Source organism: Periplaneta americana, chromosome 10, assembly GCF_040183065.1.
Source record: "Periplaneta americana isolate PAMFEO1 chromosome 10, P.americana_PAMFEO1_priV1, whole genome shotgun sequence".
Taxonomy (NCBI): Eukaryota; Metazoa; Arthropoda; class Insecta; order Blattodea; family Blattidae; genus Periplaneta; species Periplaneta americana.
In genome coordinates, this window is record NC_091126.1 from 15,911,541 (window position 1) to 15,934,216 (window position 22,676).

Genomic DNA, 22,676 nt, shown 5'->3' on the forward strand with positions numbered 1-22,676 from the left:
AAATATATAATTAATTATGTTTTTACACAAGTAAGCATTACAGTTTTACATTACAATAAGGCACTGCTGAATGGAATTCACAGGTAAAAGTAGCAAAAGAGTAATTAGGAGCATTTTTTCAAAAGTTGCTAAATTCCCAAAACTAAATATGTCAGTAAATGTATTTTTTTTATATGATCAAATAGTATTAACCGCAAATATTTTATTCTTTTATCGGTACTATCATATTGTTTATCAAGGTACCAATATTATTACGTAATTAATACTTCAAAATTTAGATTTAATTGAAATAACTTTTTAAAATATGATCATCAACTATCCTTGTAAGATAGTGTTGCTTATATGAGTTGAAGGAGAAAAGATGGTGTATGTACAGTCTTAGAAAAAAAAGTTTTGTCGCACAGATACTTTGTAAGTCTCAGAAAGGAGGCAGTGCTCATGATCAGACATACAACAAACAAAACTAATTTTATTACCTCAACTAGTCGTTCTCTTGTGAACCAGGTCGCTTATCCTCCGATCATGTGCACTGCCTCCTTTCTGGGACTTATAAAGTATCTGTGCGACAAAACTTTGTTTCTGATGGAGATAGGAGATATGGAGATAGAGTTTTTTTAACCTCTTAGCTTATGGGGGTTAAAAATCATTATGGTAATCAGGGCAATGTAAAGGCAAATGAAACTGTTAAACTGTCCTCAGAACAAATTTTCTGGGGGCGAGAATCTCCAATTCCTATCTACCAGATGATAACATTAACACAATATCGTAATATCCGATATAACATACACAAAATTAACCAAATTTTGGGTAAAGAAAATGAGCTGTTGGCAAAGTAAAACTTCTAATACCGGCATTCTCACCAAAGAAAGTCAGATATCTCCTACATTTATTACGTAAAAGTCTGCGATTAATTATTGCAGGAATTTTAACAGTTTATTATACTGGTATCTTAATAAAGCACTTGCAAAGAGTGAGTTTAGCTCATATTTCTGACTGTCGTGGGTGTAAGAAAATGAAACAGAGGGACATGTTTCATTGTGTTGTACTTGCAAAATTAGGAGGATTTCTAAAGAAAAAAATTAGCCTGACTTGACCATCATCAGTAGCTCTTCGACAGACGCATCCTTCAGTTTGTCCAGTATCTTTGATCCCTTGAGTAATGTGTACTTGTCATTGAGAAGTTACAACTACGAAGGTAGCACAATTCGCTCATGTAACATTGTCTTCCAGACGAAGAGAGATATCTCCAAAACATCGATTTTAGAGATACGCGAGTTTTGAATACCTACATATGTAGTTTACATACAGAAGAATTCAAGATCAGTGTATCTCTAAAATCGATTTTTTTAGAGTTACGTCTCTTCGTCTGGAAGGTGAAGATAAGTGGCCACAGTGTACATCTCATTTTCCATTCTTTGCAATGTAGCCCAATCATCCAATTCAACCCCATCCAATTTTTATATATCTCTGTGTGTGTGTGTGTGTGTGTGTGTGTGTGTGTGTGTGCGCGCGTGTGTGCGCGTGTGTGTATATCACTACCTTTCTCTCACTCTCATTTTTTTCTCTTTCTCTCTCTCTCTCTCTGTCCTTAAATGAAATCCAGTAATCTACATGTAAACTCTCTTCTGTTTCTAATATTGCAGGTTGACAGGATTTCGGAGTTAGAATCAGAACTGCAAAATCTTAACTCAAAGTCTGAGAATACTGCTGTAAGTACTGTATTTTATTTGTTCTGATTAAAGTAGTACTTTTTTTTTTATTTGAATTAAATGGTAGCATTCCCAGATAAGGTTCCTAGCTTCACAATCAGTAAATATTGTGGTGAAACTGCCACTATGCAAGTACCGGCACCATGGAATCCCTCATATCTGACGCTAAAATAATTGGAAATTCCAAAATAATGCCACTGTTGAATAAGAAAAGAAACCGGGAAATATGAGGGGGTGTTAATAAATAACTTACAAACTGAAGTAGCGACCTATATTTTTAACGACGTGCCTTAATCTGTTACCACCAGATGACTGTATTATCGATATGCATACAAAAGAAACAGTCATCTAGTTCACTAATTTCGCATCAGGATGTGAAGCCAGAAGCTGCCATTTTTAAAGCAGGCAAAAATCTGTTTGCTCCACAGTCTTTGTCATATGCTATATAGCCTATATTGGCAGCATACATACCGAGTGTGAAGTTGCCAAAAAATGCCGATGTTATGTGCCGTTCTTGGATGTAAAAATAGCGATTACGTAAATAATACATACTTTCTTGCCCCCTTGACAAAAGGTGGAACACCTAATTCAAGGAGGCCTCAGTTGCTAAAGCTTCCTAGATAGCCAGTTAGCGATCTAGCTAGGTTTAGAAATAGCAGTTGCAGGATGGCAGCATCTGTGCACAAATGTACAAATATCTCTTTAAAATCTGTAAAATTGTTGTCTGGAAAAATAAGACATTCAGCTCTGGCTTTGTCCAATAGTTGCAGGATGAGGGATTCTACTGTATTCTGGACAGGCTTTCATTGAAACAGTTATGTTGCTGTGACTTAAGCTTCTATACAAGACAGATCGTCACCACCCTAAAAATTTTGGAACTGGAACATAAATCAAAAATGAAATGAGAAATTTGCAGACTTATGGAAAGACTGGCACACAAAATTTGTTCGAGGGCTGACACAAAACCACATGGATCATAAGTCTTGTAGAATGGTTACCAGGGGCGGCTTTTGGGGTAGTGCCAGTGTGCCATGGCACCACCAATGAAAGAAACAAAAATAATATCCTAGAAAGCAGTTGTAATAGTTTATACATTTTATTCGTATTTCATTTGAATGAGCTCGCGCACATATCCGGATGCACTCTTGCAGCGTTTTTCCAAACGTTGGAGCCACTTCGCTGAGACACTACCTGCGTCCATATAACACTGTACAAAAGGCTACTGCTTCTAGTTTATATGCGTTTCTTATGGCAGACTTTGAGCCGAATTCAGTTTGACTTAGTAGTTAATATTCCACCTGCTAAAGCACAGTAATGCAGAAATTTCGCTAGATGGCAAGGTTGTTGGAGACGTTATTTGTCTATGAGTTAGAGTTCCGCGCCAAATGTTAATGTAATGTTGCCAATTCAAAACTAATGCACATAACTTGGATTTGAATGTGTAAATTATTATCCATTTAGCTATATTGAACGCAGAGATAGTCATGGTTCTGTTTAGAAAGATAAATATTTTTTCATATTATGTAAAACTGTTTGTTAATGTTGTGTAATATTTGTTTTATTTTGCAGCAACTAAATATCGCTACAATGTTGCTATAGTATTGATGCTTCTGTTAACGATACATGAGATCTGTGCAGGACATGAACATGTGTTATTCAGGCCGCTGCCTTGGATTCATCGGCCTGTTAAATAAAGTGCAAACGTGTTTGTTTATTATCTATGCCATTGTTTTTCTCGTGTGTTTTTGCTAGTAATTTTACTAGTTATAAAAGTTATTTGTATTTGACTAACAATACTGTGAAAGTTTTGATTATCTGTATCTGTAAATTTCGTTATTAGTTTCGGAAATGTTATTGTAACTGTTATTAGATACATTATTAACTGTACACCTGGTAAAATGGCTGGTTTAATTAATGTGTTTTATTTAATATAATGCAAACGTGAACTGCGATTATTAATTTCACTAGGGTAATTTGCGTACAACTTTTTTCATTTTTGGCACCACCACCAGAATGTCTCACCGGCCGCCACTGATGGTTACATCAATGATCATATGAATTGTTGACAATTAAAGTATGATTAATAGTTCTTCATGCACAAGCAGTGTGTTACAACAAATAATAAAACTGAGTCATCATATTTCACTTTGCGAGTTCCATTGATTACTTATTATTATTAAATATTTGTCTAAAATGAGCAATGCTGTCGAAAATTTTGCCAGCCGTGAAGTTCGTCCTGTGATTTGTTTCCTTTATGTGAAAAATCTAAGCAAGTGTCACAGACATTATCACAGACAGCATTATCATAAAATCTGTGCAGGGTCGACACGAAAGAAGTTGATGGACTTCCGCAAAAATCAGTACATAGCTTCGGTGCTGACATTTCTTTAGCACTGCAGAAGAGATGACAACGAATTCACGGAGTCACTGATGATGAGACTTGGATTTCGTACACAAATGTGAAAACCAAAATACAATCGATGTACACTGGTTCCCAGGCGAAATAATTGAAATAGTCATTTGCGACTGAATAGTTTACTTCGTCTATTAAATTCAATTCTGGTGTAGTCCTCTTGCATGATAATGCATGTCCTCACATGCACAATGCACTTCTGAACTGCTTCTTCATTTTGCTCGACCAGCCTCTGTGCAGCAATGACCAAGCTCCCAGTTTCTACGAGCAAGCTTATGGCATTCCGAGAATGATGAACACCTAAAAGCAGCTATGAAGTGCAGCCTTTCTTTATTTGAAGGAAACTTCATTGATGAACAAATTTAAAGGATTTTACCACGCAACATCAAAGGCCTCAATTATCATGCCGGTTACATAGAGATACTCGTAATTAGATGGAACATACTCCCAATTATCTGGGCTAATGACTGTGATAATGGGTAAGGATGCTCTAGAAGCATGGATAATGCAAATATCCTGCTTTTACTGTAGATACTTGCAAGGATCATATTTTCAATTAGAAGTGGATTCAGTTCGTGGTCCCCCAAAGCATTTCCACAACACTTAACTGTCACTCTCTGCTTTGAAGACTTACTCATGTCCAGAAGCTGAATAGGAAGTAAGACTATAAGGTTTTTTTTAAGTTAATTATTGATCCAAAATCATGAACGATTAATTCGCGCATGAATAATCGGGAGTATAATGTATTTCGAACTACTCATTTTATTTTTGTTTCTGTTTGATGGTCACCCATCCTTAATTTCTGAATGGCCCTCGTAATTTAAGATATTGATGATGGCGATGGTGATGGTGATGGTGATGGTGATGGTGATGGTGATGGTGGTAGTTACAATGGTCATTTTCATATTTTGTTTTCCCTTCTAATCCTTCTATTTGTGTTTCACAGCATTCTGTAAATCAACTTCAGGAAGAAATATTGAACTGTAATAAAAATATACAGAAATTGGAAGAGATGATCCAGACTGTTGAAGATGAAATTTTTGCTGAATTCTGTCATAAGACTGACGTCGAAAACATTCGTGAATGTGAAGGAATTAGCTTCAGGTGAAGTATTTTTGTGCTTTTATCAAGTTACATGTATAACAAACACACACATATATATGATATTGATGTGCAGCCATTTGTTCTTTTGCCTCCTTTTTGGCGATTATAATGAAAAATCTTGTTCTAAGGTTGGAGCATCTATTAGGTCAGATCCTGTTAGCCCAGTATGGTAGGATGACACGAATATGAAAGTAGGCAGGATTGAGGAGGATGAAAGTGATAATGATGGCGAAATGAGCTCAGGGTCCAATGGCAAAAGTTACGTAGCATTTGCTCTTAATAATGGATTGAGAGAAACCCCAGAAAAACTTCAACTTGGCGACTTATCCCAACCAGGATTCGATCCCGGACTCACTGACCACTACTTCAAAGAGGTGTACATAACAAAATTATCAACAAGTAATATTTTATATCTTTAGAAAATATTCGAACATAGAAAGTAGTTTAATAATAATAATATATTTTAATATTTTATTAAAACAGACTACTCCAAGAAAAAACAGAAAAATTGCAAGAACTTTCTATGGAGATAGACAAAACTCTGAATCAACTGGAGTTTGAAAAAGACAGGATGACACCTAGTAAGTACCAGCACTTAAAAATCATTCCCTCAAATGAGGGCAATTAGCAACATGTATTGATAGTGTATGAGTAACACGGAGGGAGTGGGAATGATTGATCAATCAATTGATTGATTTATTGATCGAGCAAACACATTATTTTTCTTCTTTGCTATATATATCCAGCCTCCATGCTAATAGCACAATGTCTTCTGTACGGTGTATAAGTTGGGCTAGTTCGCAAAATTTTTGCTGTTCTGGTATTTTATTTTCATTATCCGGAGTTCATTTGTACATTTGTTAAGGATGTGAAAAACGGTTTTCTCCTCATGTGAGCACAATTTACATATTATGGCGTGTCTAAATTTATATCAGTAGCTTTGGATCACAATAATAATAATAATAATAATAATAATAATAATAATAATAATAATAATATTTATTTGTCAGAAACCAGTGTACAAGGCCTGGATATGACATCATCAGGTTCGATGTGGATTAGGTTATGACTTGGAAAATTTATATCACTGTAGGGAGATTTTTTGTGCAGTGATAAGAGGATGTACTTTACGTTTAGTTTATATTATTTTCCTGTAGTTAAAATTAGCAAGTTGTAAATGTGTAGAAGAGAATCAGTCTGTCAGACATCTTTTGTTCGACTCCCCCTTGTTCTTGTATGAAAGGTACATGTCGGCTTCATACTTAAATAAGATAAAGTCTTACTATCCAGCTCCACTTAACTGTATATTTGTAAATAAGTACCGTATAACTGTAGACATATTTAATCTTTTGTAAATAGTTGTATTTGCTAAATTGTAATGTACCGTTACTAACCCAATAACGTATATACCATAAATTGTTAAACTTACAACCCTAATATACCTACACGTGAAATAGGGTTCTGTATATATAGGATATTCAATAATAATAATAATAATAATAATAATAATAATAATAATAATAATAATAATAATAATAATGCTAAAAATTAGCCCTTGGTTTATCTGGTTTTAACTTTACATATTGTATATATAGCTGAGAGTCAGGCTTCTAATGACGTAGGTGGTTATGTTGGATGTTGCAGAGTTGACAATTATGTTTTTGTGACAGCAATTACTGTACAATTGTTGACCACATTACTTATTTTCAGAAAACATTTTAAAAAGAATGAAGGAAGAATTGAAGAACTTAGAAGCTCTACTAGAAACAGCTAAAGCCAAAGTACTGGATACTAAAGAAGAATTGGAAATCTATAGAAATAACCTGAATGAAGTGAAATTAGAATTGAAACGTTTCAAGAGTCAACAATTTATGGAAGAGAAGCAAGTGGCTATGGTATGATACTTTCAGTTTTAATTTATTCTAGCTTATTTTGGCAAACTATTTATGATCCATGTTAGAAGGACGGTACTGGTATGCATAATATGTAGGCCTACAATATTATATAAAAACGCAGTAACTTACCAGGCAATTCACAGTACAAGATAGTATTGTATTTGGACAAAATGAAAGATGAAAACAGCATATAAACATAATGATCACTAATAGGCCTACTTTATCTGCTTACAGTCCTTACCAGGATATGTATGGTACTGTGAAAACTATTATACTAAGCTTAGTTTATTTTTAATGACATTTACAGGAATCTATACATGTACCGTTATTGGTAAACTCTTAAAGAAATCTTCGTCTCTAGTCTAAAATCCTAAAGATTAACACAGTAAAAAAGTTGGTAATTTAATCAGTAATATCACAAGGTTTCATCATGTTTTCATCTGGTAAGAAATTAACTTAAAATCACGTATGAATTCAGTTTATATTTTATAATGTAGGCCTATATCCAAGTTATTTTGTGTAAATATTAAAAAAAATGTGTTTTATATTTTAGATGAAAGACGACATTCAGACAATTTCAGAAGACATAAGAAAGGGAAACTTCAATAAAACTGACAGCAAAATGGAGATTGAAAGGCTGAAATCTCAGTTTCAAATTCTTCTGTTGCAATGTAAGGTAATAAGTTATTCATTTTTTTTAACTTATATGAAAGTGTAGTTGTGCTATGACGGGCATAGATTTCAGATGTTTTATTTTTAGTACATTATACAATTTATTTATACCGGCCATGTACTTTGGAGATGCGCAATAGCATTGCATTAAGGTGTTGTGCTACAAGCTGGAGTCAATTAAGTCATAGATTTTTCTCATTGATATAAATTTCCAGATGGCCCCAGGACTCACTCAGTCTAATTCCAGTGTTTACTTGGGAGCAAAGGTGGAATGTAGGACTGATATCTGGAACATCTTTACTGCTATGTGAGTTTTTAGGCTTTCACGGCGAGTGTGATCAGAATTAGGCTTTAGAGTATTCATTCCATCGTGTCCTGAAACTTGATATTTCCAACGTTTCGAAACTAATACAGGTTCCATCAGGGCAAAAGGTAAGGCCAGAGAGGTCGCCTACCCTGTTGCGCTTGTTATGTGTGGCTGATCTGAACTGATGACTGGCTGTGTAAAGAAATTTCCAATTGAAGTTGAATTTCTTAAGCGCATAGAAGTTGATATTTCATACATATTATGATATCCAAAAAAATTATTGATTGATTGTTTTCTATTTCCAATGTGTGTTTTTATTTGTCTTTTATTACCATTATATAGTATTTAAATATAGTCTACGTATCTGTGCCAATATATCATTTTATTCGTGTATTTATTCTTCACATTATAAGAGGCACATCCAGAAAGTAAGTTTCCCGATTTTTTCCTCTTGAAAGAAAACTTAATTAACCGTGTCAATTGCGCATGCGTAACAGATCTATGACGTATCAATCATATGCCAGCCGGACAGGTCCCGCCTGGTGCCAGTAGCGTGGCAGCAGTGGTCCGAAATGGATGCTCTTATTACTTCTCCCGCCGCCTGTGAGGTTCGGTCGGTGATAAAGTTCTTTAATGCACAAAGCATTGCGCCAATTGAAATTCATCGGCAGCTCTCTCAGGTCTATGGGTCGAACATCATGAGTAAGCAGATGGTGCGTCGCTAGTGTAGGCAGTTTTCCGAAGTCGTCAAAGTGTCCATGATGAAGAGCGCAGTGGGCGACCGTCCCTCATCAATGATGATCGTGTTGAGCTGGTGCGGCAGTGCATCATGGAGAACAGTCACTTCATGATTACGGAGCTGAGCAGCCATTTTCCGCAGATATCGCGATCCTTGTTGCATGAGATTGTCACTAAGCACCTACTGTTCAAGAAAGTGTGTGCCAGGTGGGTGCCGAAAAACTTGACACCCGAACACAAAATGCAACGTTTAGGAGCAGCACTGACATTTCTGCAAAGGTATCACGATGACGGCAACGAGTTCCTCGACAGGATCGTCACGGGCGATGAGACTTGGATTTCGCACTTCATCCCGGAAACCAAACAGCAGTCAATGCATTGGCGGCATAGTGGATCTCCGGTCAAGACGAAATTCAAACAGACGCTGTCGGTACGGAAAGTGATGTGCACGGTGTTCTGGGACAGGAAGTGCATTCTGCTCATTGACTTCCTTCCAAGAGGTGAAACAGTGAACGCTGACTGTTACTGTGAAACACTGCGAAAATTGCGACGTGCCATTCAAAACATGAGGCGTGGAATGCTTACTGCAGGTGTTGTGCTCCTCCATGACAATGCTCGTCCACATACGGCTCGGCGCACAGCAGCTGTTTTGACGGAATTTGGCTGGGAGTGTTTGATCACCCACCCTACAGTCCTGATCTTGCTCCCAGCGATTTTCACGTTTTCTTGCACCTCAAGAAATTCCTGTCCTCCGGTGAGCGTTTTGGCAACGACGAATGGCTGAAGACGTCTGTCACACGCTGGTTCCATTCACAGGCGGCAGAGTTCTACGACAGAGGAATACAAAAGTTGATCCCACGATACGACAAGTGTCTCAATTCTGATGGTGGCTATGTTGAAAAATAGCTGAAACATTGCTGTACCTCTTGCCAATAAATGTTTTCCTGAAAGTGTGTGTTCTTTTTTTTTTTTTTTAAATAGGGAAACTTACTTTCTGAATGCGCCTCGTATTACGCGTTTATTCAATTAAAGTTAAAGTTATTAGAAGAATGGAGGCCCACTGGTTAGTGAAAGGTTAAGGTTCCCACCTTTTCAGGCAATCAGGAATCAAACCTGCAACTTTCTGGCTTGCAGCACAATGCTTTAAACATCTCAAAACATCTTAGTTTAGTTTACTGTCTTATAACTTGAGTTCTGTGCTTCAGGGCAGCAGGGAAGCCATACGCATGGGGAATGTTAGGGGTTTTAGGTCGCGCCAATAACATTTGCTATTGCTTACTGCTTTTGGTATATGTTGCTTCAGTGGTGATACATCTTCTCTTCTGTATGGATTGCGTCTCTCTTGTATTTCATTTGCATACTCTATTCAGATATTGAACATTTGACTATTTCTTGGTATTGTGATTTGTGTATATGTACGAGAAAAATTTTCAACACAGCTCTGTAGTTTTGATATTTCGATTTGATTTTCGACTTTTCTTAACATACGAGGATAATTGTTGACAACAAGGTTATGGAAGAACAGAACACCAGAGAACCAATTCCTAGAAGATCAGAAGACATGATACCACCCCCCCCCCCCCCATCCCAGTGACAATCGAGTACATTAATTCACAATGGCAGCCATGCTTATGAATTTAGTGAATTGCTGTGAAGAAGAAAAAAGGAGCAGAAACTAATTTTCCCCTAAATAACACAATTAACAGAGATGTTACGTACTGTGAGAAAAACAAAGCTTCTGTTAAAAGGATTCACAAGTTTATGGAGGAGGACCCTGGAGAACTACCCATTAGACCTGAATAGAACAGACGATAATAATAATTATAATTTATTTGAAGAAGAAAATTGTAATAGTACATAGTTAGAAAGCTGAATTCAATTCAGTACTACATGTGTACGGGTAGTGATATGGGACAGAAAACTGAAAACAAAAAAACCTACCGGTACCTCTTCTTTTCTATGAACAAACTTATTTCTAAAAACTATACTGTTTTTAATTTGTTTATTTGTTTTCAGACTCCTACTACATCAGAAGAATAAATGTGCTGAGTTTAATGCGAGAGATATTAGGAGCACAATTGAGGAGTTCTTTGCCTAGGAAAACTGTTCCTACCGGTACTATTAAAAACGTTATGCCTATTCTCAAAAAGAGATTGGCTGGGAAGGGAGCGCCACATTAGTATGATGACATTAAAAGCGTGAGATCTGTATTGAAATAAAAATAAAATAAAAGTAAATTCCTAATGGAGTGATGTGATATTGTACATTGGCGAGGAAAGCAGCTGATCCAAATAAAATAATATAGAGAAAATAAAGAAATTTTTTACTTGGATGAGTCCTGGATTAACAATAATCTCCCAATGAGAAAATGTTGGTAAGAATCATGCGACATCATGGGATTAATGGAATGTGTTGGCACAACAAAGCACCTTATTATTTCAAATAACAGTTCCCAGAATTCTTTCCTTCCGGAAGCGTAGTTGATATTCTCAGCTGTCGCCAGTGATTACCATAGGTAGATGAACACTGGGAACTTTGAGAAATGACTGATCAAGAGATTTCTCTAAAAACTGCCTCCCTCTTCCGTCATTGTGATGGATAACGCCCCATATCATAGTGTACAAAAGATAAGGCACCATCTAAATATGACGCAAAAGCAGTGATGGTTCAGTGTTTTCTGAGAAAGTGTGTGAATTTTGACACAGCCATGCGAAAATCGGTGTTAATTTCCCTAATTGAACGACACAGACTGAAAGAAAAAAATATATATACAGATTGGACAAATTATTAGAACGAGAAGCCCAACAGTATTCAGACTGCTGTCCTATAACTGTGATTTGAGCACCATTGATCTTTCTTGTGGGAAAATGAAACATTACATAAGGGAGCACTTAAGCCTGATAAACGAAGTGATGAGCACAGTTAATACATGGGACTGGAAGTCATATTTTCAACACGTCGTGAAGGTACAGTACAGGAGGAATACTGGAGGAATGATGAAATTCCAAAAATTACTGAGTATGAAATTATTGTGCACAGGGATACCATTCAAGGAAATGGTGATATCGATGACAGGTTGTCATGTAGCACTGAATGAGAAGGAAGGTCCTACAAATAATGCTGACGTCAATATAATACAGTTTTGTTCTTTTTTACATATTTTAAATTATATTGAAAAGCTAATGATGAAATTGAATACAAGTATCATTAGTAGGTTGTTTAATTCATCATACTGTGTAAATATTTAATGCATAGATCATCTAAAATCGAAATCTAACCACCTAACCTATTCATGTTTACTGGTCTAAATTATGCAAACATTTGAGGGTGTCTGTCAAAACGAAGTAGGGGCTTTAAAGGGTTATGCGATACTAAAAAGGTGAGAACCTCTGGTTCAGCCAATAGACTTGAAATTATGTAATTATTACAATAAAATTTATGTTTCTTTCGACTTACGAAAAGCTCGCAAGTCGCTTGGCTTACGGGTTTGCTGTCATGCCAACGTTGCCAACTTGCTGTTGAGACACAAGCCGGTCAATCATTGACGTGTAGTATGCTCGATAATGTGGCAGCATTGCCCACAACCTTGGGCGAAGAGAACAGGGGGTTTCAAACGGTGATTGGCTACTTCCAAGATTAACCTTGGTTGTCATGACAACAACCCATAACCCATGCAGCTAGCAACCATAAGCTACATTGCTAGTGAGCTGTCAGAAATCGAAAGAAACATTAATCCTACTATATTTCAAACTTGCCATTTGAATCGATGACAAATGTTTTTCATTCAGTGAGCAATACCTTCTCCACAGCAATCATCTGCAGAGCTGTGTTGACTGCTTCCGTTCGTAGTGTAGGGAGCTCAGAGCTCAAGTTATAAGACATACACAGTACTATTCATTTAAAAAGCCATTAGCTCTTAGAATTGTTAATATAGACTCTGTTTCTGCCAAGAAATTACATAAATTCAAAATGTGGTCTCTTCCTTAGTGTGAAGGAATCGATCTTCCTATGAAGCAACAGACAATGGAAGAATTTCGTGAGTCTGAATCAAGCGATAATGCCCCTACGCCTCCTGTTAAGTAAGTTTATTTAAAAGCTTACTATAAAGTTTTTTGTAGATGAGGTTACTGTACCACGATTGTCTGAAGGTATTTTGGAAGGCATAGAAACTATGTGAATATTTGAACTTGTGTTTACCTTGCCAGAAGAAATAAATGGTGTTATGAACTTGATATTCTTTCCCTATATACATATATCGTGTTTCATAACAATTTTGCGTTGTTGTCTGTGATCTAGCAATGCTATGTTAGGAGTGGGATTCGAGGTTCACGGATTAAAACCCAACCATGAGCAATGTACAAAGCCTCAAATTAACGAAGGGCGGAGATATAAGGAGCATGAAAAATGGAGAAACAATGGTTATTTCACCAAAAAAATAATAACAACAACAATATAATATTTTACTTACTTACTGGCTTTTAAGGAACCCGGAGGTTCATTGCCGCCCTCACATAAGCCCGCCATTGGTCCCTATCCTCAGCAAGATTAATCCAGTCTCTACCATCATATCCCACCTCCCTCAAATCCATTTTAATATTATCTTCCCACCTACGTCTCGGCCTCCCCAAAGGTCTTTTTCCCTCCGGCCTCCCAACTAACACTCTATATGCATTTCTGGAACCGCCCATACGTGCTACATGTCCTGCCCATCTCAAACGTCTGGATTTTATGTTCCTAATTATGTCAGGTAAAGTATACAATGCGTGCAGCTCTGCGTTGTGTAACTTTCTCCATTCTCCTGTAACTTCATCCCTCTTAGCCCCAAATATTTTCCTAAGAACCTTATTCTCAAATACCCTTCATCTCTGTTCCTCTCTCAAAGTGAGAGTCCAAGTTTCACAACCATACAGAACAACCGGTAATATAACTGTTTTATAAATTCTAACTTTCAGATTTTTTGACAGAAGACTAGATGACAAAAGCTTCTCAATGGAATAATAACAGGCATTTCCCATATTTATTCTGCGTTTAATTTCCTCCCGAGTGTCATTTATATTTGTTACTGTTGCTCCAAGATATTTGAATTTTTCCACCTCTTCGAAGGATAAATCTCCAATTTTTATAGTTCCATTTCGTACAATATTCTGGTCACGAGACATAATCATATACTTAGTCTTTTCGGGATTTACTTCCAACCCTATCGCTTTACTTGCTTCAACTAGAATTTCCGCGTTTTCCCTAATCGTTTGTCGATTTTCTCCTAACATATTCACGTCATCCGCATAAACAAGAAGCTGATGTAACCCGTTCAATTTCAAACCCTCTGTGTTATCCTGAACTTTTCTAATGGCATATTCTAGAGCGAAGTTAAAAAGTAAAGGTGATAGTGCATCTCCCTGCTTTAGCTCGCAGTGAATTGGAAAAGCATCAGATAGAAACTGGCTTATACAGACTGCTGTAAGTTTCACTAAGACACATTTAATTAATCGAACTAGTTTCTTGGGAATACCAAATTCAATAAGGATATTATATAAAACTTCTCTCTTAACCGAGTCATATGCCTTTTTGAAATCTATGAATAACTGATGTACTGTACCCTTATACTCCCATTTTTTCTCCAATATCTGTCGGATACAAAAAAGCTGATCAATAGTCGATCTATTACGCCTAATATTTTCAAGCTGGCATTTCATTAACTGATGGGTTGAGGTCAGCTGTTGGACACACTCGAGTGTTAGTAGCGAGGCTATGATTTCTCAACTAGAATAACACAAACGAGACTTACCGTGTCCCATTCTTTCATAGGTATGCCGATAATTTTGAAGTCATTATACTGAACAATTGGGAGACTGTAAATACAGTATTTGAACTGAAACTCAATTTAATGCTACAGTATTCAGAAACTCAAAATGTGTAATATAGTATACAGTACAATGCAACTTACTGTACTTCATCACTAGTGAAAGAATTAGTTTTTGTTTTCTATACTATTATGATAATTTATCAGATTCTTCTGTCGAAAGAGCAAATAACCTTAACGAAGCAGCTATGTCCAACCAACACTTCATAAACCTCTAAACTGAACAAAGTGGTGGACAGTGAAGGGTGAGGGGATAAAGAATAGTTTCCCTGCTTGCATTCCTGTCTCCCTCTTCATCCGAAATTTTGATAACCTGAATTGGCCCTAGTCCCAATTAGTTTTTACCTAAAATGTATACAGTAGAAATTAACTTACTCAAAATTTGAATGGGAGAACGTTATATATATATATATGTGTTTTTTTTCTATTATTTTCAGTGCTGAAATTGATTTTGATTTACTTCCTGAGAAATTAAGAGACATTAATAATGTGGAAGAGAACCTGAGAAAGCTTAAATCTCTTGCTCAGAAGACTATGATTCAGATGGAGGATCTGAAGCCCAATGCAGAGGTAGTTTATTGTGTTCAATACAACCTTCTCTTTCAGGAGACACGCAACTGAGGACAGTACTCTCTCTCACTGACTTAGGTACTCGTATGCGGTTGCTGTATGTATTCATTCTGTGAAATTTATTTAATATTACTGTAGAATGAATACTGTGGAATTTATGTAATATTTTCGATAGAATGAAGGAGAATAAGTTTCTCTTTGACAGTGAATCTGGCTCTCTAAATTTCTCGAACTAAATTACTAAACATTAGAATAAGTTAGACTGTATAGAGGAGAGAGCCATTAACTGACTTTTTGTCACATCCATGATAATATGTTGTGCTTCCTTTACCTTCCTAAGAAGTCTGGTGCCTTCAATGTTATATTATAGGTCCAATTAATCATGACCAATATCATTAGTACTACCATCCTCAACAACACCACCACATTTACCACCATTACCACTACCACAATCATCAAACCATCATTACCATCATCACAATAATAATATGTTTAATAAACATCTAAAATGGAAAATATCCATAATATTTATCATTTTCATCGCTGGATTCTCTGTGTATGTGGTCACTAAAACAAAATACCGAAAAGACAAAATGCAGAAGTACAGTAGAAATGAGACTACAATTTTCCTTCATAAAACCACATTGCAGGCTTAAAAAGCAAATACATTCTCCCACTGTACAGAATTATTGAGTTACTAGCTTTCACTTGTCTGTTAATTATTAAATACTAATAAAATATTGCAAGGATTCCGCAGTTACACTTTAGATTAAAAGGGGTTTCGAGGTGGAAAAAGTTTGAGATAGACTGCCATAGAGGAAAGAGTTTAAGGATGTGTAAACATGACAACCGTGATCGCGATTAGGTCGATAATCTCGAATAGAGACTAGTCTACCACTGGTATTAGTGTTTAGTTACAGGAATTGATGAGTAGGACATAATTTGTTTTGTAAGGGGACAGCCTATACATTCGCTTGTCCATGACTTATCTTGCTCCATAGCTGACGACAGCAATCCTCAAAAGGCCGATGTGTTGAACGTAAGATAGTAGGCACATGCGGTACCCAGAACCTCCCACTGTCCCCCCTCTGCGTCTCGTCCCACAGAGAAACAGCTCAGGAAGTGAGCCACGGTTAATACAAACTTTTTTCCCCTATAAAAACGAAATTTTTCTAGTTTCAAATTAATTTTAAAACAGTCTTAAATAAATCCTCCTTTACCACTCACCTTTATTCCCCCTTCTACTTTTAAGTTTCCACATCAAGTCTGTTGTCTTCTTCCCATCCCTAATTATATTGTTACTATGTACAAAAGAATCTATGTTGGCTGAAAATCAGCAATCATTTAGCTCTAAAAACTTAAAAATGCAAATCATTTTGCACGTAACTCTAAAGTATGACAATTGTTAGTGCAAATTAACATGGATAATCTTAAACTGTACATTAACCAATTTTCAGCTATTTTCTGTAATATTCTTTTGTCACATTTCATGTTCTTTATTTAATTCAAACCTAACAATGAAAATAATTCTAACTCTGGTATATACCACAAAACTATTTTATGTAATCCTAAGTGTGAGTAACAAAAATGTCTTAAAAATATATTCATTATTAATTTATTTTTAAATTGGCAGTGACATATATGTACAGTAAAACCTCGTTAATCCGGACTAATTGGGGGGATAAGTTGATCGGTTTAACAAAAGCCCAGGTTAACCGAAATAACCTAACAGAACAGTAGAAAGTACATTAAAACTCCGTTTATAGCAACAAAACAGGTTTATTATGGTGTATTTAAAGGACATAGGCCTAAATACACTATACAATACAGTAAAATGTAGAGCAATACATACAATCAAAGTTGATGAATTTTCTTTATTTTTAATACTATAGGTGTAATATTGTAATTAATGTAATTCCATAGTTCTAATGTTTAAAGTAAGTCCTAAAACAAGGTTCTTTAGTTTTTCCAAACTCGTCTTTTTTTTTTTTTTTTTTTTTTTTTTTTTTTTGCCTGTCTGGATTAAGTAAAATCCAGCTTATCGGGGTCCGGATTAACGAGGTTTTACTGTATTTTGTTTTTTTTTTCTTAATTTAAACATTTATTTTGTAAGTTGTAAGTTTATGTTTTGTCAATTTTGAGCACATAATTCATAAAAGAATGTATATTTCCTTAAAGAAATTTTATAAGCACTTTAAGTACACGTTTTTCAATACGGTATTTATGGAATTTTAAGCACATAATTATCCGATTCTTAACCATCACCGTAATGACAACCATCATCATCACCATAATTATTACTAACACCATCACTTTTACGATTATCACCACAACCAGGGCCACCATCACTGTCAGATTACCACTGGTCCATTACCATAGCTGTCAATCCCAACACCACCATTACACCACTATCACTGCTAAAACTACCACCACCATAGTTGCTGTCATCACTACCACTGCCATCAATATTATCACTGCTGCTGCCACTATTACCACAATGACCACGGCACGGGAATACCATTATTAAGTCCAATCCAATCCACTCTATTGCTATGGTCATAGCTTGTTATGATAACACTCACAGCATGGTTACTGTTACCCTTAAAATTGGAACAAATGTCTCCAGTAATAATTCTGCCACTGTAATATTACTACCACAAACCAACAAGTATGATATTCTTGTAATTGTCACAATAATTATCGTTATTACAACCACAATATAACTTTTATTCTTACAAAAGTTGCTGTTGCTGCTACCACTACTACTAGTAATGCTACTGCTGCTAGACTACTACTGCTTTTAGTGCTACTATTGCTATTGTCACCACTACCACTGTACTGCTATTGCCACTATTACTGCTACTACCACAACTAGTGACTGGTAGCAGCAGTAGTAGTAGTGACAGAACTAGTGTTTCTACTACTACCACCAATGCTACCACTGCCACTAATATAATATTGCTATTGCAGGCGATTAACGAAAGTCATGATATGCATTTGTCATTATCGAAATTAAATGACATTCTTGGAACGGAAATTAAAGAATTGACGCTTAATAAAAATAAACTGAAAGAAGTGAGGACAGAACGGCATGAGCGATTTATGAATTGTTTTAATTTCCTTCAAATGGAACTTGATACAGTGTACAAGGTAAGTATGTAGATTCTTCCTTTAATTTTTTTTGTTTGCCATGTCAATTATTGTAACTTTATTGTAGTTTCTGCTGCAGAAGTAGCATCTGATGAAAATTAGAGATTGGAAAATTTCCTCGTTACAGTGTTCTTTTTTCTACTTGGTTATTTAACGGTGCTGTATCAACTATGAAGGTATTTAAATTCGATGGGATTGGTGATAGCGAGATGAGGCTGAGAATTCGCCACAGATTAAATGACATTTAATGTAAGGTTGGGGAAAACCCCGGAAAAAACCAACCAGCTATAGCTCGCACAAGGAACGATTACCAAAAAGCAATGGTGGCGTTGCTGTCTGTTTTGACGTGTGTATGTAGGCATGTCGAGGGGGCAAGAGATGCGGGCCGATGGATGTACTGTCTCTCCCAAGAAGATGAACAAATGAGGACATCGCTGTAGAAATAAAGAATGTAGCAAGAGAAAATTTCGAAGCTAATTAAATGCGCAACATATATTTTGTCATCTCTCTTCTGACTGTACTCTTGAATATCGTTCAAGCTATTTCGTGACCTTTCCTGTCGCCCACTCTTCCTTATCGAATTGTTTCATTCGCATTCCTTTCACCGGTATTCCCTACTTGCGAGACCTATAATAAGCTCAAGTGAGAATCGAACCTACGCCCAAGCGCAACTCGCCATTGGATTTAAGTGTCTCAGCCGACTGAGCTGTGCTGGTTGCCGCATTACAATGTTGTTATGTGTTAAACCCTACATCACAAACAATGGCTATTTTCAGGCTGTCTGAAAAAGTCTGAATTTTTCTGTCCATGTCACAGTGGTCCGAAACAGCAGAAAAATTATCAAAATTCTTATAGGAAATATTTTTTATAAATGTATGCAAATAATAATATAACTATTCAATGCATTTAGAGCTTATTAAGCAGAAAGTTCTTGTTTGTTTTGCCTCGTGTATAGCTGTCAGTTACTGTATTATTGACATATCAATTACGTGTATATTTAGCTGGAAATCTGAAGATTAATAATGGTTTATCTATATTTAATACATTAGTAATGTTATGAACTACGTTAGCGTATTTTTAAAATTCATTACACATCACTGTTTTCGGCTTCGTCATTCTCGTCGGAAGTACCAGTAATATTAAAGTCAGTTCTGGAAGAGAAATCTAGGGATATCTCAAACAGCGGTTCTTTTAAGAAGACGAACTACACGAGATGGAAGAGATTTTTCAAATTTTCTAGACAGTTTTCGAAGTGATGTGATGATTGAATCAGAAGTCAGCATCAGTGCAAAAAAAAAGTCTCTGTAACAATCCTTGAGGTTTTCCTTGAATGGCATTCACGGAAGGATTTAATACCCTTATTTCTGGCCTCTTGAACTTCTAACATTTTATCGATCGAAAGAAGTGCAGCAGAAATGACAGAGGCCCCATGCAGAAGAATCTTATGTACAGATGGCGACATAAAATACCAAGAATATTTTTCTACAAAACGTTTTGCAGTGGGCCCTAATTAAGGCTTACTCATTAAAGATTTATTCATTTATGCTGTATCCACAAGAAATTGTAGTCAAAATGGCACCAAAGTGTTTTATCAGATCTTCATCAACATCAGTGACAAAAATCGCCTTGCAGTGTTGCCATCGTTAGTAGTTCCATTAACCCCGGATTTAGACTGATCGACATTCAGTCCCACAGAGACTTTATTCCTCTCTGAATGTGATTTTGTCTGAAATTTTCTTTTTCCTTTTATGTCCAGTACTTGCTATTTAATTTACACAAAAGCGGTAAGACAAATGGAGGACACATTCCAGCAAGCTTATCCACTCATGAAGTGTTGATAGTCCCAATTGGAGTGTGCTTATGTCGATGGGTCTTTTAGTAGCTTCTTCTGAATTATTCACTAGCTTCAGTGTAGCTTCGCAAATATAACATAATTGCTTTGACTGCAGCACTGGCTTTAATCCGATTGGACCGATTTATCCCAAATGGGCCCTGCATCTAAGGATACTAAAACAAGAAAATGTGCAGCAGACCTGGAAGTGGTACTGACAGATACCGCCAGAACAGGAAAAACGACTACTATAAAAGTGGATGATATAGATGGTTACATGCTTCTTGAAGAAATTGAGGCCACTGCAGCCAAATCTACCAGTGGAGATTAAAAACCCCATGAAAAAGTTTGATTCCTTGCTTACAACAACAGGCCTACTGTATTTTCAAATTAATTTATTGTCATTTGGATCTTCCTGACAATCCCAATGACTGTGGAATCAGGGTAAAGGACTTCTTTCGAGCTTGAACTGAACAAAACTTATATGAGGTCATCATTGCAGCAGGAACGTTTAAACACTTTGGTAATTATGCCCATTGAATGTCAAATTAGCATGAATTTAAACTTGGACAAATTTTTTCCTGTATGACCAACATTATTGTCAATAAAGACTGAATATGTCAGGTGGCTGCTAATTTGTCATTGTACAATGGGATATTGGGAATAAATATTGATCACACCAGGATCCCTTTTAAGACATTCTGAGAATACGCGTTACCCAGAGGTTAAACATACTTCCCTGAATACTGACTTTCAGTTTTATTGTACAGGAACTCTATGATAATGACAATGGAGAAGCTATGATGATACTAGAGAATGAGGATGAGCCGTACCTTGATGGAGTCAAGTACAGTGTAAAAGTTCCAGGCAAGCTGTGTGTTGTAATGGATTGTCTCCCTCCTGAGGAGGCCACAATGGCGAGCTTGGCATTCTTATTTGCTTTAAACAGGTAGGTAATGCAACAACTTAAATTGGGCGATATTTCATTCTCTCTTAGTGATAGTATATTAAATTCCCAAACAGGTAGGTGAACATTGATCAGACTTCTTTCTCTCCCTACACCAATAAGTAGCACCAGGTGAATAATAATAATAATAATAATAATAATAATAATAATAATAATAATAATAATAATAATAATAATAATTTGTAGTAGATCTACTTCTCTGCTCTATACTATTACTCATTATTGATTTAATATATTATTTTTCTTTATTGTGAGTCGTGAAGTAGTCATAAACAAACAAAATGACGTTTGTGCACTACATTCGTAGTAGGTATTTAATTTTAAGGCTCTTTCAAACCTATAGATTTTTTTTATGCGTAGGCATACTTGGAAAATAATAACCAAACACAATAGAATTTCTCATATAGACAGACCTCTTTCACTGACGCCATTTTCTAACCTAGGCCAGTTTTCCAAACCCACACAGCCAGCAAATCAGTTGTCGCGAGCATTGTAAAAGCAAAACGTTGTGTCGTGCCGTGCCGCATCGTGTCTGATTCTGTGTGCACCCGGCCTAAAGATTATATATAGGATAAGTTTGTTTGATATTTAGTGGTGTATGTAACAGCCTATTATATTATTCATTTCAGTGCTATAATTTTACACTTGTATTTGGACAATAGCTTTTGCTGAAACAATAGATAATAAATACTATAGTGAATTAAATACTATTATAGTCACAATCATGCCATGGTATGAAAGAAAAATTTCACAACCTCGAGCGGGAATCGAACCTGCGACTTCCTGGTATCCGGTCAGGCGCTCTACCACTGAGCTATCGAGTTCGTCTCACGCCAAAGGCTCGGAATTATCCTTTCATACTGGCGACTCTGTTATAGAGTACTGTCCATAGCGTCTGATCTTAGTCAGCACTGCTTATGGCTGGAAAGAAACTTTACAAATGTAATCTTCATCTTACGATGTTTGGGTGACGTATATACGTCCGTTGATGTGACATATTAATGAATTAAATACTATTATAGTCACAATCATGCCATGGTATGAAAGAAAAATTTCACAACCTCGAGCGGGAATCGAACCTGCGACTTCCTGGTGTCCAGTCAGGCGCTCTACCACTGAGCTATCGAGTTCGTCTCACGCCAAAGGCTGTATAATAGTATTTAATTCATTAATATGTCACATCAACGGACGTATATATGTCACCCAAACATTGTAAGATGAAAAATACTGTAGTGTTTTACAATACTATAATATTTGGTATATAAATGGATCAAGAAAGATAAAGTATAGGCAGTCAATCTACAATATAAGCAAGCAAGCATGCAAACGAACAGACAGACAGACGGACGCACAGTCAGATCGACAGACACGACACAAAACACAACATGAAACGCAAAAGATAGACAAAGCTCATGCTCCAGTGCAGGAATTTGACTGTATTTTTGTCTGAAGTAATGTTC

The 22,676-nt window shown here is 36.2% G+C and overlaps 2 protein-coding genes across 3 annotated transcripts in view; one reads left to right on the forward strand and one right to left on the reverse strand.

Annotated features, from left to right (window-relative positions):
* LOC138707456 (DEP domain-containing protein 1A-like) overlaps positions 1-22,676 on the reverse strand; it is a 141,808-nt gene that overhangs the window by 67,312 nt on the left and 51,820 nt on the right. The window lies entirely within an intron of this gene.
* LOC138707454 (structural maintenance of chromosomes protein 1A-like) overlaps positions 1-22,676 on the forward strand; it is a 57,670-nt gene that overhangs the window by 32,018 nt on the left and 2,976 nt on the right. The window contains exons 14-22 of one of the 2 annotated variants that reach the window (XM_069836927.1): positions 1,644-1,709; positions 5,069-5,226; positions 5,710-5,807; positions 6,937-7,121; positions 7,675-7,797; positions 12,826-12,917; positions 15,136-15,268; positions 18,239-18,418; positions 21,020-21,198. In XM_069836927.1, coding sequence (XP_069693028.1) covers positions 1,644-1,709; positions 5,069-5,226; positions 5,710-5,807; positions 6,937-7,121; positions 7,675-7,797; positions 12,826-12,917; positions 15,136-15,268; positions 18,239-18,418; positions 21,020-21,198 — 1,214 coding nt within the window. The remainder of the gene's footprint in view (positions 1-1,643; positions 1,710-5,068; positions 5,227-5,709; positions 5,808-6,936; positions 7,122-7,674; positions 7,798-12,825; positions 12,918-15,135; positions 15,269-18,238; positions 18,419-21,019; positions 21,199-22,676) is intronic. The other variant, XM_069836928.1, reaches the window with a different exon arrangement.